This window comes from Acinonyx jubatus, chromosome B4 (genome assembly GCF_027475565.1).
Source record: "Acinonyx jubatus isolate Ajub_Pintada_27869175 chromosome B4, VMU_Ajub_asm_v1.0, whole genome shotgun sequence".
Taxonomy (NCBI): domain Eukaryota; kingdom Metazoa; phylum Chordata; class Mammalia; order Carnivora; family Felidae; genus Acinonyx; species Acinonyx jubatus.
Window position 1 is genome coordinate 30726586 of NC_069387.1, and position 20878 is coordinate 30747463.

General features: G+C 36.1%; 1 protein-coding gene across 29 annotated transcripts in view; it reads right to left on the reverse strand.

Annotated features, from left to right (window-relative positions):
* The window catches only part of PARD3 (par-3 family cell polarity regulator), a 665533-nt gene that overhangs the window by 330038 nt on the left and 314617 nt on the right, over positions 1-20878 (reverse strand). For all 29 annotated transcript variants that reach the window (XM_027073800.2, XM_027073806.2, XM_027073797.2 and 26 more), the window contains one exon: positions 7164-7295. In XM_027073800.2, the coding sequence (XP_026929601.1) occupies positions 7164-7295 (132 nt within the window). The remainder of the gene's footprint in view (positions 1-7163; positions 7296-20878) is intronic.

The window sequence follows — 20878 nt, forward strand, 5'->3', positions numbered from 1 at the left end:
TCCCCATGAAGGTTAATCCACCTACCACCAAAGATGTTTCACTGGGTAGAATTTCTGTCTCACTTCCCTGCTGCTTGCAGGCTTTTAGCTCCATAGGCCAAACAAGCAATAAATAGGGCCAGGCATAAAGGGACAGGCGAATTGATGAGGACCCTCTAAACTGCACAACACATTCCAAAAGCCAGTGAGTCAAACAGTGCCTTCCTGACTCCATTCACACGACAGAGGGACGGAGATGCTTAGCAAGTGGCCAAGCAGAAGCCCTTGTAAGGCACTTAGCATTCTTAAATGGTATTCTTAGATTTAATTGTATTTAAACCACACGTGCTTGCCAAAAGCAAAAGGGAATATAAAAAATGGACACAGACACAGAGATTAGCGCTAATGTCATTTTTGTGTCAGATTATGTTCTTCAGAAAAGAACCAGAGATGATTTAAAAAGATTAAATTTTATTTTAATTCTGATAAGATGCCATAGAAGCAAGAATCCAGTTCTAAAAGGCTGATGGGAGCATTAGAAATACACGAGGGACGAAAATGAACCAGCCCACCATACCAAAGGGCACTTCCAATATGCAAGGAGAAAATGCAAGGAAAAAATGGTCACTCCATACCAGAGAGAATTATTGAGGTGTAACCAGTAAGTCTATTCTTACCTAAAATAAAGATGGGGGGAAAGTAACATCTAACAAGTGCCTACGATACACCAGAAACTGGATCTCCATTTTACATGTTCCATGTCACTTAGTCTTCATACACAGAGCCAGTTATCTGCCAAATGGGTACCATTTTCTCCATTTTGCACACATTGAAAATGAAGTTTGCTGAGATCATACAACCTAAGGCCACACCACTGGTGAGTTATGGGTCAGACAAGAGGACCCACTCACGGGAGGGGCAGGTTTCCTGTCCTGAACACATGCTCTGCAAGCTCATGGTGTCTTTTTGCCACTAAATATATCTAAAGGTAAAATGCTACTTATCACTTGGACAAGAAAAGAGCATCCAAAGTGGTCCTGATTGTGGGTGACAAGGCTCCTCAGGAAATTAATGTGTCCTTCTCAGAAGAACGTCTATCAGGGTCCCTGTGCTCTAGTCCTGTTCTTCTACTCGATGATTCCTATTCACAGTTCTTTGATAATAAAGCTAGACATTATGAAGGGCTGATGGAAAATAAAACATCACATACATGCAGGATGCTTCCATCATGTTTTAAAACACAAATGATTTTAAGATATGTATTATAATAATCAGCTTATTATTAAAGCACAACAAAATCTTTTGGCATTAATATAGCCAGGTGACATGAAAACTTTTTTCCAAGGTTGTTTTGGTTTTATTTTTAACATTATTGTGAATATGACAGGTTTCTGCTATAAGGAAAATCTCTGGCATTTTATAATGAAACTTTAATTTTAAAGCAATCTTGATGTTTTTAGTTTCTACATTTGCTGTTGTTGAGGTAAACACAATTATGTTTGCTTCTGCCCAAGTTCTGCAGAAGTTTGTCAATTAGGAAATAATATAAATAAATTCCCTTCCTTTTAATAGAGAACTATAGAAGTTTAGAATTTGGAGGCAGAGGTCTTTGATTATCTTTATCCAGATAACCCTAGCAGTCACTTGGTTTCTCAGTGTTTATGGGCTAAAGAATTAAATAAACACACACACACACACACACACACACACACACACACACACTCCAGGACCTGGGTTCTAGGCAGCACCAGAACCTAACCTTAGGTCCCATGAGGAGGCAGATGCCAGGAGACCCTGCACATGCCCCCATTAGAATTTCTAGAGCTCTTCCATGTTTTAACAAGATGACCCCGTGGCCAGTTCACTGACTGGTTTACAGCTGTTGTAATCAGATTTCAAAGGAAGCCATCTCCTAATTTTGTAAAAAAAAAAAAAAAAAGGATGATCATTTCACATTTGGAAACTGACTACTTATGTCATCTGGATGGTTCTAAGGTGTCAGTGAAATGAGTTTGTTTGTTTGTTTCCATTTAGAAAAGGCTATTAAGCACTTGGAAAAGGATCTTCCCTTATGCAGGCAGATCAGAGGAAAAACCAACTTCGATGAGAGGTATGGAAGCAGGACCCACAACCTGATCATCCCAGACACTCATCATCTTATCACTCCAAGGTAACATAAACAACACCTAGTACCACAATTACTTATTGACAAGCTTACTCATTTTTTTTTAAACCACCCACTCTTGTGTAAAATCTGGGTAAGCTTAAAATGTTTCTTCACTACTGTGTGTCTACTCACATGCAAAATAGGCTCGAAGTTTTAAAATTTATTATTGCCCTAGATCTTCTAAAATTTGGCCTTAATCATAAATTATAATAAAAAGCAAAAATGAAACACGTTCCTAGAAACTTACCTTTTCCATGACTTGCGAATGTATTCATTCTGTATCATGTGAATAGTTATAAAGAGCAAATTTTTTCAAAAGTTTAAAAAGTATCAGAATAAGCAATGCTGAACTATTCTTTTTTAAAAATAAGACAAAAGGAATTTCTTCTCAAGCATTATTTTATTTAAATATGTTTTCTATTTAGAAGTGCCAGGCTGGCTCGGTAGAACATGTGACTCTTGACCTCAGGGTCATGAGTTCATGCCCTACATTGGATACCAAACTTAATTAAAAAAATAAATAAAATTTAAAAATAGGAAAAAATATGTTTTCTATTTAACATTCAGATATTTTCTATTTCTCATATCTAGGACTCAACTCAGACCAATGTAAAAACAGACACCATCCCTACATGAGTCACCTTCGTGTCAGAAGGAATAAATATCAGAAGTCAGGGATGTTCTGTTCCTCATGAAAAAATCTGAAATGAAAGCATCATGGCTGTAGATGGTGACAAAAGTGCATAATATGAGAAGAAAAGGCACTGTCAGTTTTCCTTAAACTGATGGCTTTGAGATTCTGAGACAACACGGAAGGATGGGGACAGGGAGACCAGGGTACAAAGGAGAAGGTGGAGCACAGTCATTGTCACACGTGAACTATGTCATCACCAAGCATTTAAGGTAGTTTTCCTCACAGTTTGCCTCCTCTGGTATAATATGCCAATTAGACAAAGTTTTTGCTTGATGGAAAAAACCCTAAAACACGGACTTTTCTCTAAAGGTCAGGGCAGCCATTCCCTTATAACAGAGCTTAAGTGGCGGCTGGAATGTGCCTTGCACCTCCTTGCTATTTCTGTTAATTGGCTTCAGGCCTGTTCACCAAGTCAGGGTAGTGAAAATGGCAGGCTCCCAATTAGGTTAAATTTCCCTTAGGTCCCTCTACTTTCAGGCCTTAAATTCTTCCAATAATGTATTGTAAATTTCCTGCCTCCTCTTTTGTGGAATTTATTAGTTGCAATAAACTGTAGGGATAGAAGAACAAAGTCAGCTTATGATCTATTATCTGCCAATATTAAAATATAGTTACAAAGAGTCAAGGAAATGGTAATGATTAAAAAGAATTCAGATTCTTCAAGCATAGCCAAACATCAAAACTAAGGCTTTTGTTGATTTTTTTGTTGTTGTTCCTTGGGTCTCAGAGTCAAAATTTCAGAAGCATGAAAACTTTTTTCAAGGCAATACAACAACAACCCATTTAGTGTTGAAATCCTTTGTGCCTCTTCTGAGATTTCAGAAAAAGTAAGTCCCAAGATTCTACAAGAAAATGATGCTCTTTGAAAGATACACAGTCTGAGATACACCTTCTGAGAGGAACCTGATTCAAGTACAGGCTATTCTCAATTAGTCACTGAAAAGCAGGACTTCTGTTTCTGGAAATCATGCTAAGCTTGACTCCAGGTGCTTCCTGGTGCAGAGCTGTAATAAGACGCACACCCTACCTTTGATTATATGAGTGTAACTTACCAATATTCTAAGAGAGTGAAAGATTCAATATCCCTTTATATAGGATCAATCTCACAAAAAGAAAGACACAGCTTCCAGAGGTGCCTACTAGCTCAGCATTTTAAAACACTCCCTTGTGCTTTTCATGTCTACAGTTTATTCCCACTGGCAAAGCAGACGTGGTCATAATTGCCTTCAAAAAGCAGAGATAATGAGAGATGAGCAATCTAGGAGGAAATAGAGCAAAAACAAAACCACTGAAGGCATATAAAATCTAGAACTCTGTTCACCTCTCAGTCCAGATGGCATAATTCATGGTAGATATTTCCACCCCGGTGATCCCAAACGGTAAAGGCAGGGGGTTGATTTGTGTGTTTTACCATATAAAACATTCTTTTCTCTGTGTAATGCTTGTCTGTTATTATATTTTTAATGGCAAAAACTAAGGAGAAAACAAGCCACAGAAGAGACATCAGGCCATTAAAGTCAGACGACTCATGTGGAACTGTTAAAAAAATAAATTCACAATTAAATGAGACTATCTGGACTAGATTTACAGTGTGTCCAGCATAACCTATTAGTCCTCTCCTGCCCACACAATTGTACTTACTTTTAAGAAAACTTTTAATATGTATTTTGTGTTGTCTTTGCTGTTCTTATCCAGTTAAAATAGATTTCAGTCTAATTAATTTTCCTGCTGATGTGAAATGGCCAAATTTAGTGAATGGATCATCATTTTTTAAATGTAAGCCAAGGAAGATGATGTTTTCAGGCTCAGGCATCAATTAGCTAATATCATTTACATTAAACTACATAGACTAAGGAAGTACTCAATTTTTAGAAAACCTGCTTATTGTGGAAAAACTGCTTCAAATAACTTCAACAGAAGAAAATCAAGCCTTGGTCTTTTGAGAAAAAAACTCGGTGGCTTCTCAATGCAACTATTTTGCGTAAAAAGAAACTATTTTATACCAAAATTACAATGAAAAGCTATACTACTTCCTTAAAAACAGGTCTACAACCACAATGGTAAAAGTTACGTTATTAGAATATAATTAAATATATCATACTTTAGAAACTCTGGACTGCCATTTTTTTCTCCTAATCCTGTAATAAAAATAGTCATATTTAGCATATTTAGCTAACTATATGTCCTTTCTTGCTTTAATGGGACCCTGACTATATTCAGTGATCAGCAACTGCGTTTCAGGAAGACAAACCACCATACCCACACCCCCAGCTCCAGATCAAGCTCACCTAGTCTAAACCAACAACTCCCTTCAATTTAGAAATAGACAAGCAATTCATACAAGGCTAGACAACAAAACATGAAAGGTATCTGTTTGGGTGGGGGGAGGGGCTTGTGGGAAAGGTGTATTTGCTTTCAAAAAGAGCCACGCAGAATAAAAAGGAACTATTCCTCTTCTTCCATGCAAGCATGTGATGGCTGAGGCTCTACAGGAAAGGACAGACTGGAGCACACAGCCAAGGAGGCACTGTGTAGTGCTCCCAGAAAATGGAAAATCTGGATCCCCAATGAGGTTCCCCTGAATCCCCAACTGGCCTTTCCTCCAGATTTCTTATTAAATGAAAAATGAGTATCTTCTTCTTATACAATCGAGACTTTCTGTTCTTGGCAGCCAATTTTTTTTCTCTAACAAGTGTATTAACACCCAGTGTTTATGGCTACCAAGCAGATAAGATTCTAACCCCTTGGCAGGTATAACATCAGTGGATATAGCAGGTTCTAGGATTATACCCATTCAATAAATGAGTATACCAGGTCATTTATGGTAAATAGCTGGCAACCAGCGAGTCTGACTCCAGGCCCAGGCTAAACTATCTAATTCTTTAAAATATTTACTTCAAAGAGAAAATGTAATAATGACAACAATGAGTTTAAAATCTGTTTAAGAAAAGAATGTTTTTCCTAAGTAGAGCTTCCGTGGTTTTTTAATTATTTAAAATTATTTCCATCACACAATGCTTATATTCTAATATTTATGGTATGATAAAAATCAGCACGTTTGCGATACCATCCCTTGTTTCAAAGGCAAACTGGACTTTTGTACTATTTCATATTCAAACACACCCCCACACACACAAAATTATTTTAGGAGGCTTCAAACATACACTAAGATGAATTAAGTAAAACATTTCAGATTTCTTTCCAATGTCATCATTAATCTAAATTGAAAAACAGCTATTCCAGTATCTAGGCAACAGAATTATTAACAATTTTAGAAATTATTGAAACAAAACATTCTCTGAGCACTCACCTAGTCTTCCATCTATATGAACTTTTTAGAGAAAATAAGTGACAAAGTAACGAAATAAGTATGTTTTTGTTTTGTTGTTGTTATTTTTCAAGTAGCTTCCACACCTAGCACGGAGCCCAATGTGGGGCTTGAATTCGTGACCCTGAGACCAAGACCTGAGCTGATCAAGAGTCGAATGCTTAACCAACTGAGACACCCAGGCACCACAGTTAGTGTGTCCTTAACATAAAAAATTATTAAAACTACAAGGAAAACACTAGGATTTCCAAGAAAACACTATGACTAACAATAAAGAATTAAGACTTTATACAACAACACTATAAAATTTATGTTTTACACTTCAAAACTTACCGGATAAATTCTCAGTCTTCATATGAAGTGTCTTAACAGTGATTGTTTATTGCCAGGATAGGAACCAGTTATTATATTGAGTGATAAACAATTCTGATTTCAGGAACTATAGATGGCTATACTGTGGAGTAAACTGAGCAACTCTAAAACCTTACAAACCTAAAATAGTTTATTGATATTTATGAAAGGGTCAAGTCCCTGAACCTTACAAAACAATCTAAATTCTGAAATGCCACTATAGCATATTTCTCTTCTAAAGTGAAGTCAGGTAAAACAGAACATTTTAATTTGCGTCATCAGGTCCTTTGACTTATTGCCTATCAAATAAACAGAAGAACCTATAAGTGGTCTTGAAAGTCAACTCATAAACTGTACTGTTCACTGCCAAATGTCTGTGTCTCAACAACATAACAAACTCTGAAATCAGGATACTCCAGAATCTATGGCAAATATTTGTAACCACTTATGAGAAATCTTTGACTGGGGACCACCACAGAAATAGTCTACAATTATGTTACACAAACTCTGACATACAGCCTGGAATTTAAAGTTTATTAGAATAATTTACCTTTAATCATCATTGTGATGCAGGGAAACATCTTTTGGAGTATGGGCCAGGAAGTTAGGTCTATGACACACATAGAAGGATTAATTTATGTTACCTGTTCTTGCTTCTCCAGCCACTTGTCCACCATTGGGTGACTGGCACTCAGAGATGACCGAGCATTGTCTCTCTGAAATTGGTGCGACCAGTTACTAGTATCCCGTGGAAGGCTTCTGTAGTTTTCATCTTTCTATTCAAAAAGAAACAAAAAGGTGTCTTGTAAAAAACCAGACCTTGCAAATTAATGATGTACTTGGGTTTTTCAAAAGTAGCAGAAAACTGATTCTGCATGTTTAAAATATTTTTTCTGAGTTTATACAAAATAGTTGATTGAGGACATTTCACTCAGATTAGACCTCATGAATATAGTCATATGTCTAGGATGAGGGAGTCTAATGACTATAGCAGGGAAGGAAGCCACACACATATGCACACAATAAACGAAACAATAGACCTTGTACTCCCTCCCAAATCAATCTCCCCAGGCCAACCAATTACATGCACCAGAAAATGAAAAGTATTTCTCTCCAAGATTCTTATGATCTCTCAATCATGGAATTTTCCTTTTGTCTTCTTTCTACTCTTACAATAATATTGGGAGATACTATCTATAATTCACCAAAAATGTTTAAAATAAGAAAGACTAATGAATTTGCTCCTTATTTAGATCCTTGTAGTTGTGTGACTTTGGGCACAAGACTTAAGATTCTCTGGACTGTTCTGTTACCTACTTCACAAGCTAGTTGTAAGCATTAATTTAAATATAAAGAAAAAAATTTATCTCAATACATGGTACATAATAGATACATAATAGTTTACCCTAACATGCATATGGCAAGTGAGGTCGTTACATAAAAACCTAGTTAGTTGATAAATGTTTAATAGTCCCAAAGCAACCAAATGCTATTTAATTTTTGTTCTTTGAAACAATAACTTATAACAATTTGCTTTGGCTTTTGGACTGCAAAACTTAATTTCAATGTTCTAAAAAGAAATGAGAAGGCGAGGATAAGTCAGAGAAGTCAAACTTTTAGTTCAACGATTAAATCTAAATATCTCCTACAAGAACAAATTTAAATCTTAACCTCACTTTGACCTACTTACAGCAGTATCCCACTTTACGAGAAGTACCAAAATATCCTCCTTAATAACTTTGCTAAGGGTAATATGGCTGTATACATTATACACATGACTGATTCTTATCCTTCATTACTTAAGCCCTATGAGCAGCGAATCCATAGAAACAAAGAAGTGTAATACAATAGGTTGGCATTGTATAGACCTTAGCCAGAGACCAAGACGGTGTTCTCTGCTCCTTCATAAATTCCATCAGAGAACAAAGCTTAAAAATGAATTGATGGTGTTGGACCTATGCCAATACTACGGCATACGAAAAATCTTTTTAAACCTATAAATATTAACCAGTATAAACTTCAGTATGAAACTTTGTAAGTCTTTCTTATTAATTAACCTACAAAAAATAAACTAAAAACTTGATAGCATTGAACATTAAGGGCAACTAATTTTTACTAGAAAAACTGTACAGGTCTGGTTACAGCAGTTCAAGAAAGTGTTAATGGAGCATAGAACTGCAAGCAAACGCGCGCCCGTGCGCGCGCGCGCGCGCGCGCACACACACACACACACACACACACACACACACACACACACACAGAATGCTGCAAGATTAGGATCTTGCTCCGCCGCCAGGAATTAGGGACTCACCCTATTTACAGGAACATGGAAATGGTAAAATAAGTGGAGGACATAGACAAAATCTAAAGAAAAGAAAAAAGCAACTAAAGAAACCAAAGCTCACTGTATCTCCAAATACTAAGATCCCTGCCTTAAAACTTGGGCATGATAGTTTCAGAACAAAGCAAAATTATCTGACTTATAAGAAATTCAAGTAAGTCAGAGAGGGTAAATTTACCAATGACAGAATCATAGATGTCCACAAAGTGAAGAAGGATTAAGAGTCTGGAGAAACACAAATAAAATTTTGATATCAAGGATCTTGGGGCTGCTATCATGGACTAAAGACCTGGCTTCTCTATTCATTTTCCACCATTAGAGATGATTATTACACCAACCCTTTACTTTGAAAATGAATAATTAAATAGAAAGCGTTAAAAATCTATTCTGCCTTTTCAATAGGAACTATATTTCGGAGAAAGCAACAGTGCCAGTTGATGAGGGGAAGCTTGTCATTTCAGAAGAATGCCAAATAATGGAAACCGAATAATGAATACAATTAGAAAAATCACCGCATTCAGCCCCTAATAAGTTATTAATCAATGGATGCTAAAACCTGTTAGGTGAAGAGTTGATAGTGAGCTGCAAGTCTGCATAGTGACAAAATACCACTTGCAAAGGGAAAAATAGATCTTTAAAATGAAGAAACCGGATGATGCAAAATCCTCACTTTTTTGGTGTCCAGAAGCCTGTGTGTGACTGGGAACCTCCTTTTGATTCCTTTTGAATCTGCATCATTATTCTTCTTTACTGAAATGGCCCTTATTGACTCTACCTACGGTCTGCTCACTACTCCCTCGTTAGCCCAGCTCAAAAAGTGTCTAATTTCTAAACGTCCCTCCCGACAACTTCTAGGCATGGGTCACCAACACTAAACTTTTTCCTGAATTCATGATCTAAATTTCCAATAGACCATCCCAAAGATGCCTCCAAATCAATAGATCCAAACTGAAACTCGCTTCCTCTCTCGATTCTGGCACTCTTCTGAAAAATATTCATCATGCTCTTCACCTCTTTCAATTTGTCTCTCATCTGAAATGAGTACAGCAGCCTTGTAACTGGAGGCTGGTCCCAGCCTTAGCCTCTCCAACAATGTTCTCTACACTTTCCACAGAGGATTTTTCTAAAATGTGTGTTGCAACACATCACACACGGACAGACACTACAGGTAGACCAGAGGAACTTTCACACAATCACACTTGCTGTGTCACAGGCCTCCTCATCTTCACTTATGATCTTTCTGAACCTAGCTTCCCATAACATTTCTTCTGTGAAATTATCAGTGTTTAACACCCAATGCAACTGCTACTTTCTCTAAGAAGCATTCCCTGACTCTCTCTCAATAGAACTCATAATGTCATGCTTTTTGTTACCACTACATTCTAATTTTACTGCTAATTATAGTTCTAACTTATAATTTAGTTAATTTTTAGAATTGTTATTTCCACTATTACAGTGAAACCTAAACAGAAGATCACCATTCACCTTTAAACTCAAGCACTTAGCTCAGTAGCCTGTACCAACATGGAAGGCTTTTTCTTGGATATTTGTTGTATGTCCTATTTTCACATGGTTCAGAATCCCAGACTTTTCAAAGAACATGTCTACGAGTTGTTTTAGAAACTGATAAGGGCATGCTTTCAAAAGGCATCATTTTCACTGAAATATAATAATTGTACCTTTAGGTGTACACTACAAGATATATACCACTGTTATAGGTCTATTTCAATTTAATGTCACACCTACAATATACAATATCTGTGGATAATATGATTACTTCCAATTGCATCCAAAAAGCAGTGTGACATTTCTCCTTTTACATCAATTATGACATGTAATTCATATAGCAGGCCACCACAAGGTAATCTTATTAAGGGAGATAAGGGCTAAAGATAAAAAAAAAAAAATCTGTCCTTTTGAACTCCATCCGAAAAATTCCACAGTTTTATATTCATAAAATCAACTTTGAGTAGTTAATGGATAAGAAAAACAAACTTGATACTAACCTCTCATAATAAAAAAGTTTTTCTAATTCAATATTGTTATGGTAATGTCAATAATGAATTCAGACATTAATTTATAATGTATGAAAAAGTCCAGTTGAAGTAACCTTAGTCATGATCAAGAAACTGAAGAGTTTTTAAAATATATTAATCACTATGTAATATATATTTTACTTTGTTGATAGTATCATGCAGGTACTACCAGCATTTCACACATGTTCTCCTCACAATCCAGAACTTTGGATCAGGTTCATACAAAGATTATAGTCCTACAAAGTTGTGATTCTGTATTTACAATGTGATTGCACTAGTAAACATCAAAACACACAATATAATTTCTCCTTAACGATATATGCTTGGATATTCATGATTTCCATTGAAATGTACACAGTGCATACTATTTTCAGCTTAAAAACATTTATTTCAGTGTAAATGATTTTAAAAACCTGGTAGCCTGAACTATGTCTATGCAAGATTATCTATATGCTTCATGGATCAGACTCTAGTCAGCTACAAAAAAGTCAACATTTTCCAAGTTAAGTGTATTTGTAAAATCTACATTTCCCAACCTAAAGGGAAAACCAAACCAACAAAATTTTTGCCATTAATATTTTTGCAACAAGTTAGAGCTGTATTTATAAAAACTTGGAGAATGTGACTTTAAATCTATTTCATTCTATGATCAAATTAGTGCCTCAAAGAAAAAAATTAATGCCTCCATTCCATACATTGGTGAACTTCAAAGCAAAAAACAGAAATCCTTCTCTTCAGACTTACAAAAATCTATCAGTAGGACCAACATACAAAATCCTAACGATTATTAAATTTGCTAATGACAAGAAATAACCTATTATAGTAAAGCCACTACTACCTTATCTAAAAATTTTTACAAGAAAAATACCATAAGGAATTAATCTCCCTTTTAATTACAATTTTAATCCTCCACTTATGAGGCTGTCCCAAACAGCCTCTCAGCTTTGCTTTCCCTCTTGCCAGAAAAAAACAGATGTTCCTACTGTGATCAGGGATTTTCCTTATCATCTAAATGTACTGCCATATCATCAGGTGTCAAAAAGCCACCCAGGCTGAGAAATGCATATTAATTTGCTACTCCCTGGTAGCAGTACCCTGGTTATGCAGTAAATCTCTTCCAGGGCAGAGAAAGTAACTGTCCTCTCTCCCCCAGCACCCCTCCCCAAGCCAATTACAATTCAATAAAGAGAAACCACACAGAACCCACCCAATGCCTTGGGGGTAGAAGCTTATTCCTGGCATACTAAGCTCCAACTCCAAGGCTTTATCTCTCAGAAACAGCCACTTAGCTGATGGTCAGATTCCTTGGCAAGCCTACATCCCATGTTGCAGAAATATGGGAATATTTCATGAACATTATAGAAGTAACAGATATTTCTATGTTAGCAAAAGAAACCCAACTACAGTTCCACTTTGTTTCAATGAAAAAACTCCAAATACCTTTTTAAAAATCATTAGGAATTGTGTCATATATTGACATACCAAACACTCAATGCATATAAATTTCTTTTTTGTACCTTCTATGCATCCTATGGATTCAAACAGTCCCATGCAGTTTTCAGATTTTAAATTTACAATTATTTTTCAAATCTGTAATTCTGGTCAAAGAGAATTCCATTTTCTGCTTTATCATTTTCCCAAGAAATGATACACACACACACACACACACACACACACACACACACAAAAGAAACCATTTTCAGGATGTCTAACCTGAAATTATGAGACAAGTGAAATTAGTAATTATGACAGGATTTTTTAATTACATGAAGCTTGCTAAAATCATCAGTAATCATATTGTTGATTCAATGTGGCAGACCCATTCTCAGTCTCTGGGGAGAGTTTACCTTGTGTGCCTCCTGATGGCTACACCAGAGCATAACCTTGGAAGCAATGCCAAGGCTAAAGCATAGCAGAAGATAACAACCATAAAATGGTCTATAAATAGGATTTTTCTCAATGTACTTTTCTGACCTTCAAATCATTCTCTAGATAATGAGAAAGAGAGAAAAGAGACAGAGAGATGTGGGGTTGGGAATAAATTGACTCACACAAAATTTACAGATTCAATAACCAACCTGTAGATGAAGGCAGAAAATTTGGCAGTCCCTATCAATTTAAACCAACTACATGCCTGTGGAAAAAAATTTTTTAAATAAAGAACATAAGATTTTATTCCAAACACAGTATTATCACCACTTACCCTAGACACATGGCTATTTTGAAGTGTAATGAACTGAAAAGGCATTATTTGAAATCCATGGTGACCAATATCCTACACGGAATGCCCCAATGTAGTTGAACTGAAGTCAAGCAATTCATCCCCTATTAGCTAAACCCATATTACGTCTAATTCCTGTATATATAAATAAGCATAAATACTGGTACATAGATACATCCTACTTCCCTTTTGGATAATTGCTTACTTCCACATTCATAATCATTAATGAGAGCAGTGGAAGAGACCAAAAAAAAGAGTATGTGTTTATAAACTTGCTCCTATTCCGAACAGAACTATGATAAGACAAAGAAGAAATTCAAACATCCATACATTTTTTTGTCAAAATAAAATTCTATTAGTAGACTACGTATCGTTACTGATAGTATCATTACTGACACTAATTTACAAAAGTGTGGTACAATGTGTGACAAGAAACATTGGATTATACTACAACTTTTAAAAATTTAAACACATTTATTAGAGCATCTCTGTGTCTCCAATTTCATTAAGTAATATATCTTTTATCTTAAATCTCTAATTTTCTTTCTAAGCTGAGTTAAATTTTGAACAGGAATTAGTAACAAAAATTGAAAATAATTTATCCAAGCAGATTTTCTTTTTATTAATGTACAAAATCAAATTTCCTATAATATACATCAAATTTTATTAGTTTTTTTCTTTGAAATGTTAAAAGTACATCTTAAAACTCATTCTGACCTGAAAAATCTGAACTATAATTTATATCTTTTTCAGGATTTCTGACACATAGCTTCCAGATCATAGAATTACATTTAGATCAGTGGGACACTCAAAAATCCTCAATATGCTAGGGAAAAAAATTTATGTTTGGAACTCAATATAGAAAATACACATTTGAAAATTACAATTAATTTGCAAATAAGTTTCCTGTCACATAGTAAATCCTTCAGGTTGATAGGTTGACAAGACCACAGGTATGACGTTTTAGTTTTATTTCACAACCTGCAAATGGCCAGTGCCTTATTAACAGTCTTAATATCAGATAAGAAAAATAGCCCCCAGAACATGGATCTGCATTAGGCTATGGATCTGATATGAAAATGGGTTGGCCAAATATGTCAAAGAGATGCAGGTTTTACAGCGGCCATGATGTCTCCAGGGGTGACCATGAGAGCACAGATTGCTCTTAAGCCACCAGATCTGTTCATGAAGCCGACAAGGAAATCTAAGAGGAAAAAGATCAGCAAACCTCAGCCTCTTACAGCCTGTTTATTTGAACCAATTTCTTCAATTGTTTTTATTTTAATCTATTTCCACAGTTCAAATGCTATGAAAAACTTTAGATACAGAATCTGAAACCTGGAAGGAAAACGCAGAGAAGATCCAGCTTAACCTCTTACTATCTAGTAAAAGCAGACAGAAGTTGAGAGGAGTTACAACAAATGCTTGGTGGAGATGAGGAGGACTAACCAGTTCCCATGGTTATACCTACCCACTTTGCTGCCCAATTTCTGAGTAATGAGACTTCCAACCCTCATTCTTGATCTAACCGGGAACTGTAGTTTGCCTGGGTAATGATGGTAACTTCTGATATCTAGCCATTCCTACACAAGGATCCCATCCAAACAGAAAAGCATCTACTGAGTTCTTGTATATAAACTAGGGGCAAAACCATTATATAATCTTGAATCACAACTTATATTTACATGAGAGATGGTCGACTCATTGATAAATACTGCATAGTCTTAGGAATAATCAAGAGTAAAATGTTTGCTTTAAAATGGTTTTAAATTAAAATGATCTCTTTCCAGGTATAACTGGGATTATCTCCTTTATATGATGAAAACATCTGTAAAAGCACAAGGAGAAGGTAGCCTAAGAGGATAGTTTAACTTTTTTCAAATATGAAAACATTATCTCCATATGAATTCTGAGGAACTAAAGAACAGAACTAAAAAGGGAAGCAGTAATAACAGGAGTTCCTGTTTCATTTCGTGCACAACACTTCCTAAAAACCAACACAGCCACCTAATTGCCATACGGCCACAAGCATTCCACAATCAGCAAGTATAAGGAATAGAGAAAACAAGAGCACCATTTTTTACACTGTTCTTTCAACAAAGGCAAGTGGATGAGAACAAAATAAAATATAAATATTACAGATCAGGTAACATTTTGAAGAGCCTGGCTCATTTTCCAAAACTACAATAAAAATGAAGAGCAACAGTTGACTAATGCTGCTTGACTCTGAAAAACAAATTTAAATCCAAAACAATTTTAAAACATTTTAGGAAGTGCTACATATTTTTTTATTTTGACAGCAAAAAATACCTATTTAGATTTCATTTTCTTTCAAAGACATGTAACTTTAAACACTTATATCGCCAAACTAAAATTATAAATAACAATAGCATTTTGTATCAGGATCAATTTGTACAATACTAAGAGAAGAAGGGAGCAGATGCCAGGGGATGAAGGAGAGAAAGTAAAATACTTACAGTAGTTGCCCAATTCTAAAATATCTACAGTCTTACATATTATCTAAATGTGTGATGTAAATCTTTTATATTTACCTAAATGATTTTCACCTTAATTTCAAAGAAATAACTAAAATTTGAAAATCGAGATACTTGCACCATATATAACTAGTCTACCAATGTAAATATTAGTACTTCTTATATTATCATAACTTCAATGAACTGGGTAGGTTAGCAGAACAAGTGAGTAAATTTCTGTGCAAGTCCCTAGGTGTAGTCGACAATCTGACTTTCTTAAAGTTTTCCCTTAATTGTGAAATTGTCTCCTCAGGTAAATCATCTCCACAGAGACATTTTTGAAAATGTAGAAAAACTAGTTTCACTTATCATAATCCCATCCTACTTAGGCTTCTCATACAATAATAATGACTTTTCTGGAGAATCATCTCCTCATGAAAAGCATTTAGCATAAAGAAATTGATAGTTCAAACTTCTAAACAATTAAGTCCTTCTGTCCAACTCCATCAGTGGAAAAAGCATGTTCTCTAAGCCAGATATTAATTGTCAATCAAACTATTTTTGTCTCCAAAGTATAACTGCAAATCATAACTTTAGAAAATGTGAGGGGCACCTGGGTGGCTCAGTTGGTAAAGTGTCCAACTTTGGCTCAGGTCATGATCTTGTGGTTTGTGGGTTCGAGCCCATGTTGGGCTCTGTGTGGACAGCTCAGAGCCTGGAACCTGCTTCAGATTCTGTGTCTCCCTTTCTCTCTGCCCCCCCCCCCCACCCCCGCTCGTGCTTTGTCAGTCTATCAGTCTGTCTGTCTGTCTCTCTCTCAAAACCAGATGGACATTTAAAAAAAAAATTTAAAAAAAAAATGTGATTCTGTGAAATTTTAGAGTAATTCCTGTTGAAACTCCCCTCCTTTGCCTCCCCCAAAAACCTTAACAATCTCAATAACGTGACAACAAAACAGTGGTTGCACTAGGATGTCTCAATAAAACTTTAAGGACAAAGTGGGAGTATCCAGCCATGAGAATGCAGCATGTTTAAAACTGGTAAGTGCTTCTCAAATTCAGAGTTGTCATGGGGAAGGGTACCAACCATCAATCAGTACTTAATAAAATCAGTTGATAAATTTTTATTATAACTCATTTCCAAAGAGGAAAAATACATTTCAGGGAATGACCAGGTGTGCCTGAGGGCTCAAGGAAACCTGTGGCTGAATCCTAGTTCTGCACATTCCAATCACCTGCGCATTAACTTTCATCTATGATTTGCAGCAGAAACTGTGGGTGATGCAATTCACCTTGTAAAGCTGGGTTTTAAAAAAACTTGGAAAAAATTTAGATTTACTGAAAAGTTGCAAAAAAAAGTACACACAGTTCCTATGTACTCTTCATGCAACTTCCGCCAATGTTAACAACTTACATAACCTTGATATACTTGTCCAAACTAAGAAATCAACATTGATACAATAATATTAACTAAACTATAGATATATCTGCAATCCATCCATTTTTTTGTCACTAATGTCCTTATTTCCTGCCAGGATCCCAAAGTATATTAAAAATCCTCATATCTCCTTAATCTCCTCTAATCTGAGACAGTATTTCAGTCTTCCCTAGTTATTTATGACCACAATATTCTTGAAAAATACTGGTCAGGTACCTCATAGAATATTCCTCAGTTTTTGTTTGTCTGAAGATTTCTTAGGATTACAGTGGAGTTATGAGTTTTGGGGAAAACTCCACTGAGATGATGTGCCCATCCCATCATACCATTTCAAGGGTTTATGGTATCATCATGACTTATCATTAGTGATGTTAACCTTGATCACTTGGTTAAGATGAATCTGCCACTTCTGCACTCTAAAGTTAGTATTTTCCACATACTCAATCCCCTCTTCTTTGGAAACAAATATTATCCTCCAGAGCAGAGGAGTTAAGGGGCGCCTGGTTGGCTCACTCAGTTGAACATCTGACTTCAGCTCAGGTCATGATCTCACAGTTCATGGGTTTGAACCCCATGTCAGGCTCTGTGCTGACAGCTCAGAGACTGGATCCTGCTTCAGATTCTGTGTCTCCTTTTCTCTCTGCCCCTCCCCCACTCACATTTTCTCTCTCTCTGTCTCTCTCTCTCTCTCAAAAATAAACATTAAAACAATTTTTTTTAATTTTTTTTAACGTTTATTTATCTTTGAGACAGAGAGAGACAGAGCATGAACGGGGGAGGGTCAGAGAGAGAGGGAGACACAGAATCTGAAACAGGCTGCAGGCTCTGAGCTGTCAGCACAGAGCCCGACGCGGGGCTCGAACTCACGGACCGCGAGATCATGACCCGAGCCGAAGTCGGCCGCCTAACCGACTGAGCCACCCAGGCGCCCCTAAAAAAAAATTTTTTTTAGTGAGCAGGGGAGTTAAGCTTTCTGGAGAGGGAGTATTACACATATTATTTAGAATTCTTCTGTAAGAAACTTTGTCCCTTTTGTCCCATTTACTTTTCATTTAATCATGTATTAGTATCAGTATAGTCTTATGTATATTTATTTTGGTCTCTGGATTACAATCCAACTATATCATTATTTACTTTTCTGTCATTTAGCTGTTTTGAGCAATGCACAATAAAATATCAAGAAGAGGGCTGCATATATAAATTCTCAGTAACAACAATAGTAATATCAATCATAAGCATTACAGAAAATAAACACAAAAAATTCCTCAAAAAAAGTGACACAAATGGAGATCAGTTAATAGAATCAGATTATCAGTAGAGATATTAATGAAGCTAGCATATTTTTACTTAAGACGAAGATGTTAAGATATAATGTAAACTTACAGGTTTTAAAAAATTATGCCAGCCATAATAAGAAACACATGCTCATTATTCTTATATTCATGTATGCATTGCATAATAGATCTAGAGGAGATAAAAATGAAAAGGTTATTAAGAAATATTTTACAGTTTAAAATATTCAGCGAAATGAACATTGGGGAATGTATAAAATCTGTAAATACGTTGGGATGTGGGTGGCATACTTGTCAAAATCATGGGATTTGAAACTGGAAAATCTAGGTTCACATCACAACTTTATCACTGAACAGTTGGTTTAACTATTAGGTGAGCTATTTAAACTCTTAAAGGTTTTGGGGTGCCTGGGTGGCTCAGTCAGTTGGGTGTCTGACTTCGGCTCAGGTCATGATCTCACGGTCCGTGAGTTAGAGCCTCGCGTCTGGCTCTGTGCTGACAGCTCAGAGCCTGGAGCCTATTTCGGATTCTGTGTCTCCCTCTCTCACTGACCCTCCCCTGCTCATGCTCTGTCTCTTTCTGTCTCAAAAATAAATAAATGTTAAAAAAAAATTAAATAAACTCTTAAAGGTTTTATCTCTTCATCAATAAAATGGGAACACCAATAATACTTACATGTTAGAGGGGGGGATAATGGGATATAATGTGACCCATCAAGCACAATGTCTGGCAAGAAGCAAGTACTCAAAATACCTTGGCCATCATTATGTGTAAAGATCAAAAACCTCAAAAATAGATATAGGTTAGAGATGGGAGAGATGGAAAACACTTCTACCTCCACACTGTGAAAACCTTTGCCTGAAATGCATTTCTCCAAAGGAAGGCCAGAACTCATGCCCCGAGAACACATGCAAATTAAAGCCAAAGTTGCTGAAGCAGCTAGAAGGCAAGCAGCAGGTGCCCAGTCCTGGGCACGCCAATCTTACGCTTTTCTTGTTAACAACAGGACATGAAGTGACTGCATCCAACTTTGTGACTTGAAGGAACTAGGTTTGTAAGCTGAAGTATCAAAAATTCAGAATTGAAACCAAGTTAAAAAGATGAATAAGGTAGAGGCGTCTGGGTGGCTCAGTCAGTTAAATGCCTGACTTTGACTCAGGTCATGATCTCAGTGTTGGTGAGTTCAAGCCCCACATCATGCTCTCTGCTATCTGTTTGGAGCCCACTTTGGATCATCTGTCTCTGTCACCCTTTCTCTGCCCCTCCCCTGCTCACTCTCTCCTTCTCTCTCTCAAAAATAAACATTTAAAAAAATTATTAGAAGGATGAAATAAGGCCAAAAAACTTTTAAGTATATAAAAGTCATGCAAATTTTTGTTTAATATAAAATGCAATTTCCTAGTCCTCTCCCCCAACTCAAGAAAAACAAGAGTAATATACTCATTTCCCTCTGTACTCTATGTAACTTTGAGGGTGTTTAATAAGGATGGGGACATTACTTTGGTTTATATTTCTGGAGTGGTTTGTGAACTCTAAAAATACCACAGTCAGGCTCAAAATTTTTCTCAGTGGCACCTTAGATTTGTATAACTTTGAATACAAATTATAATTTACAAAGCAAGCGAAGACAGATTATATCCCTAAATGTGACAGAAATAGATGAGACTAGGTTATTAACAACTCCGACTAGGGGAGCTTGGCAGTTAAAGCTGGCCTACTGTAGAAATGATTATAATCATCACTTACTAAAAGCACACAACTGTATTGTAGTCAGATGAAGATCTTTTAATTTGCAAAACAGAAAGGTGAAATATATAGTTTCAGAGGCCTTTAACAGGAAATACAAATGTTGCAGCAAAATAGTCTAACAACTAAGTCTCAGCTGGATCTCCCTTGAAGCTAATGCCCCAGAAAATTAAACATAGCTATAGGTCGCTCACAGAGGAAACATGTGGTTTCAAGGAATGATTTTATCTCATCCTTTGAGGTTTTTAGATGATTATTATAACTAGCTACCATCTATGGTTGGCTCATAAATACCAAAAGATAGATAACGTTTTTCAATAGCCAACAGTCAAGTGTACTAGCCTGAAAATAAAATAGTATATTCGAATTTACCAATATGATTGGCCTTACCCATTAGAAAGAATAAAGGAGAGGCAGAGACCAAGAAGCCGAATGGTTGAAAAGGGGATGAGAAAGCACACAAATAGGTCAATGTAGACGATGACTCTATAAAGAATGAATGAATGAACGACCGGGAAGCAGCTATGGTAGACTACCATGAAGTAGGAGTCAATGTTAATTGCTAATATACTGTCAGCCTGGCAATTACCAAAGTTTTCTGACTGAATAAAACAAGGAGTAGGCATTTTCTGAAGATTCCTTGTGACTGAATTAGCATTGGTGACTTCATACAATACTGGGAATTTGGTGTCCTGGCTCTGTGTATTCAAATGCACTTTACTAAGATTGGGGGTAGGGGGACATTATACCAAGGAACAAGAGACAGGTACATTATTGGTACCATAGCTTCTATTTAGAAAAAATATTTCCT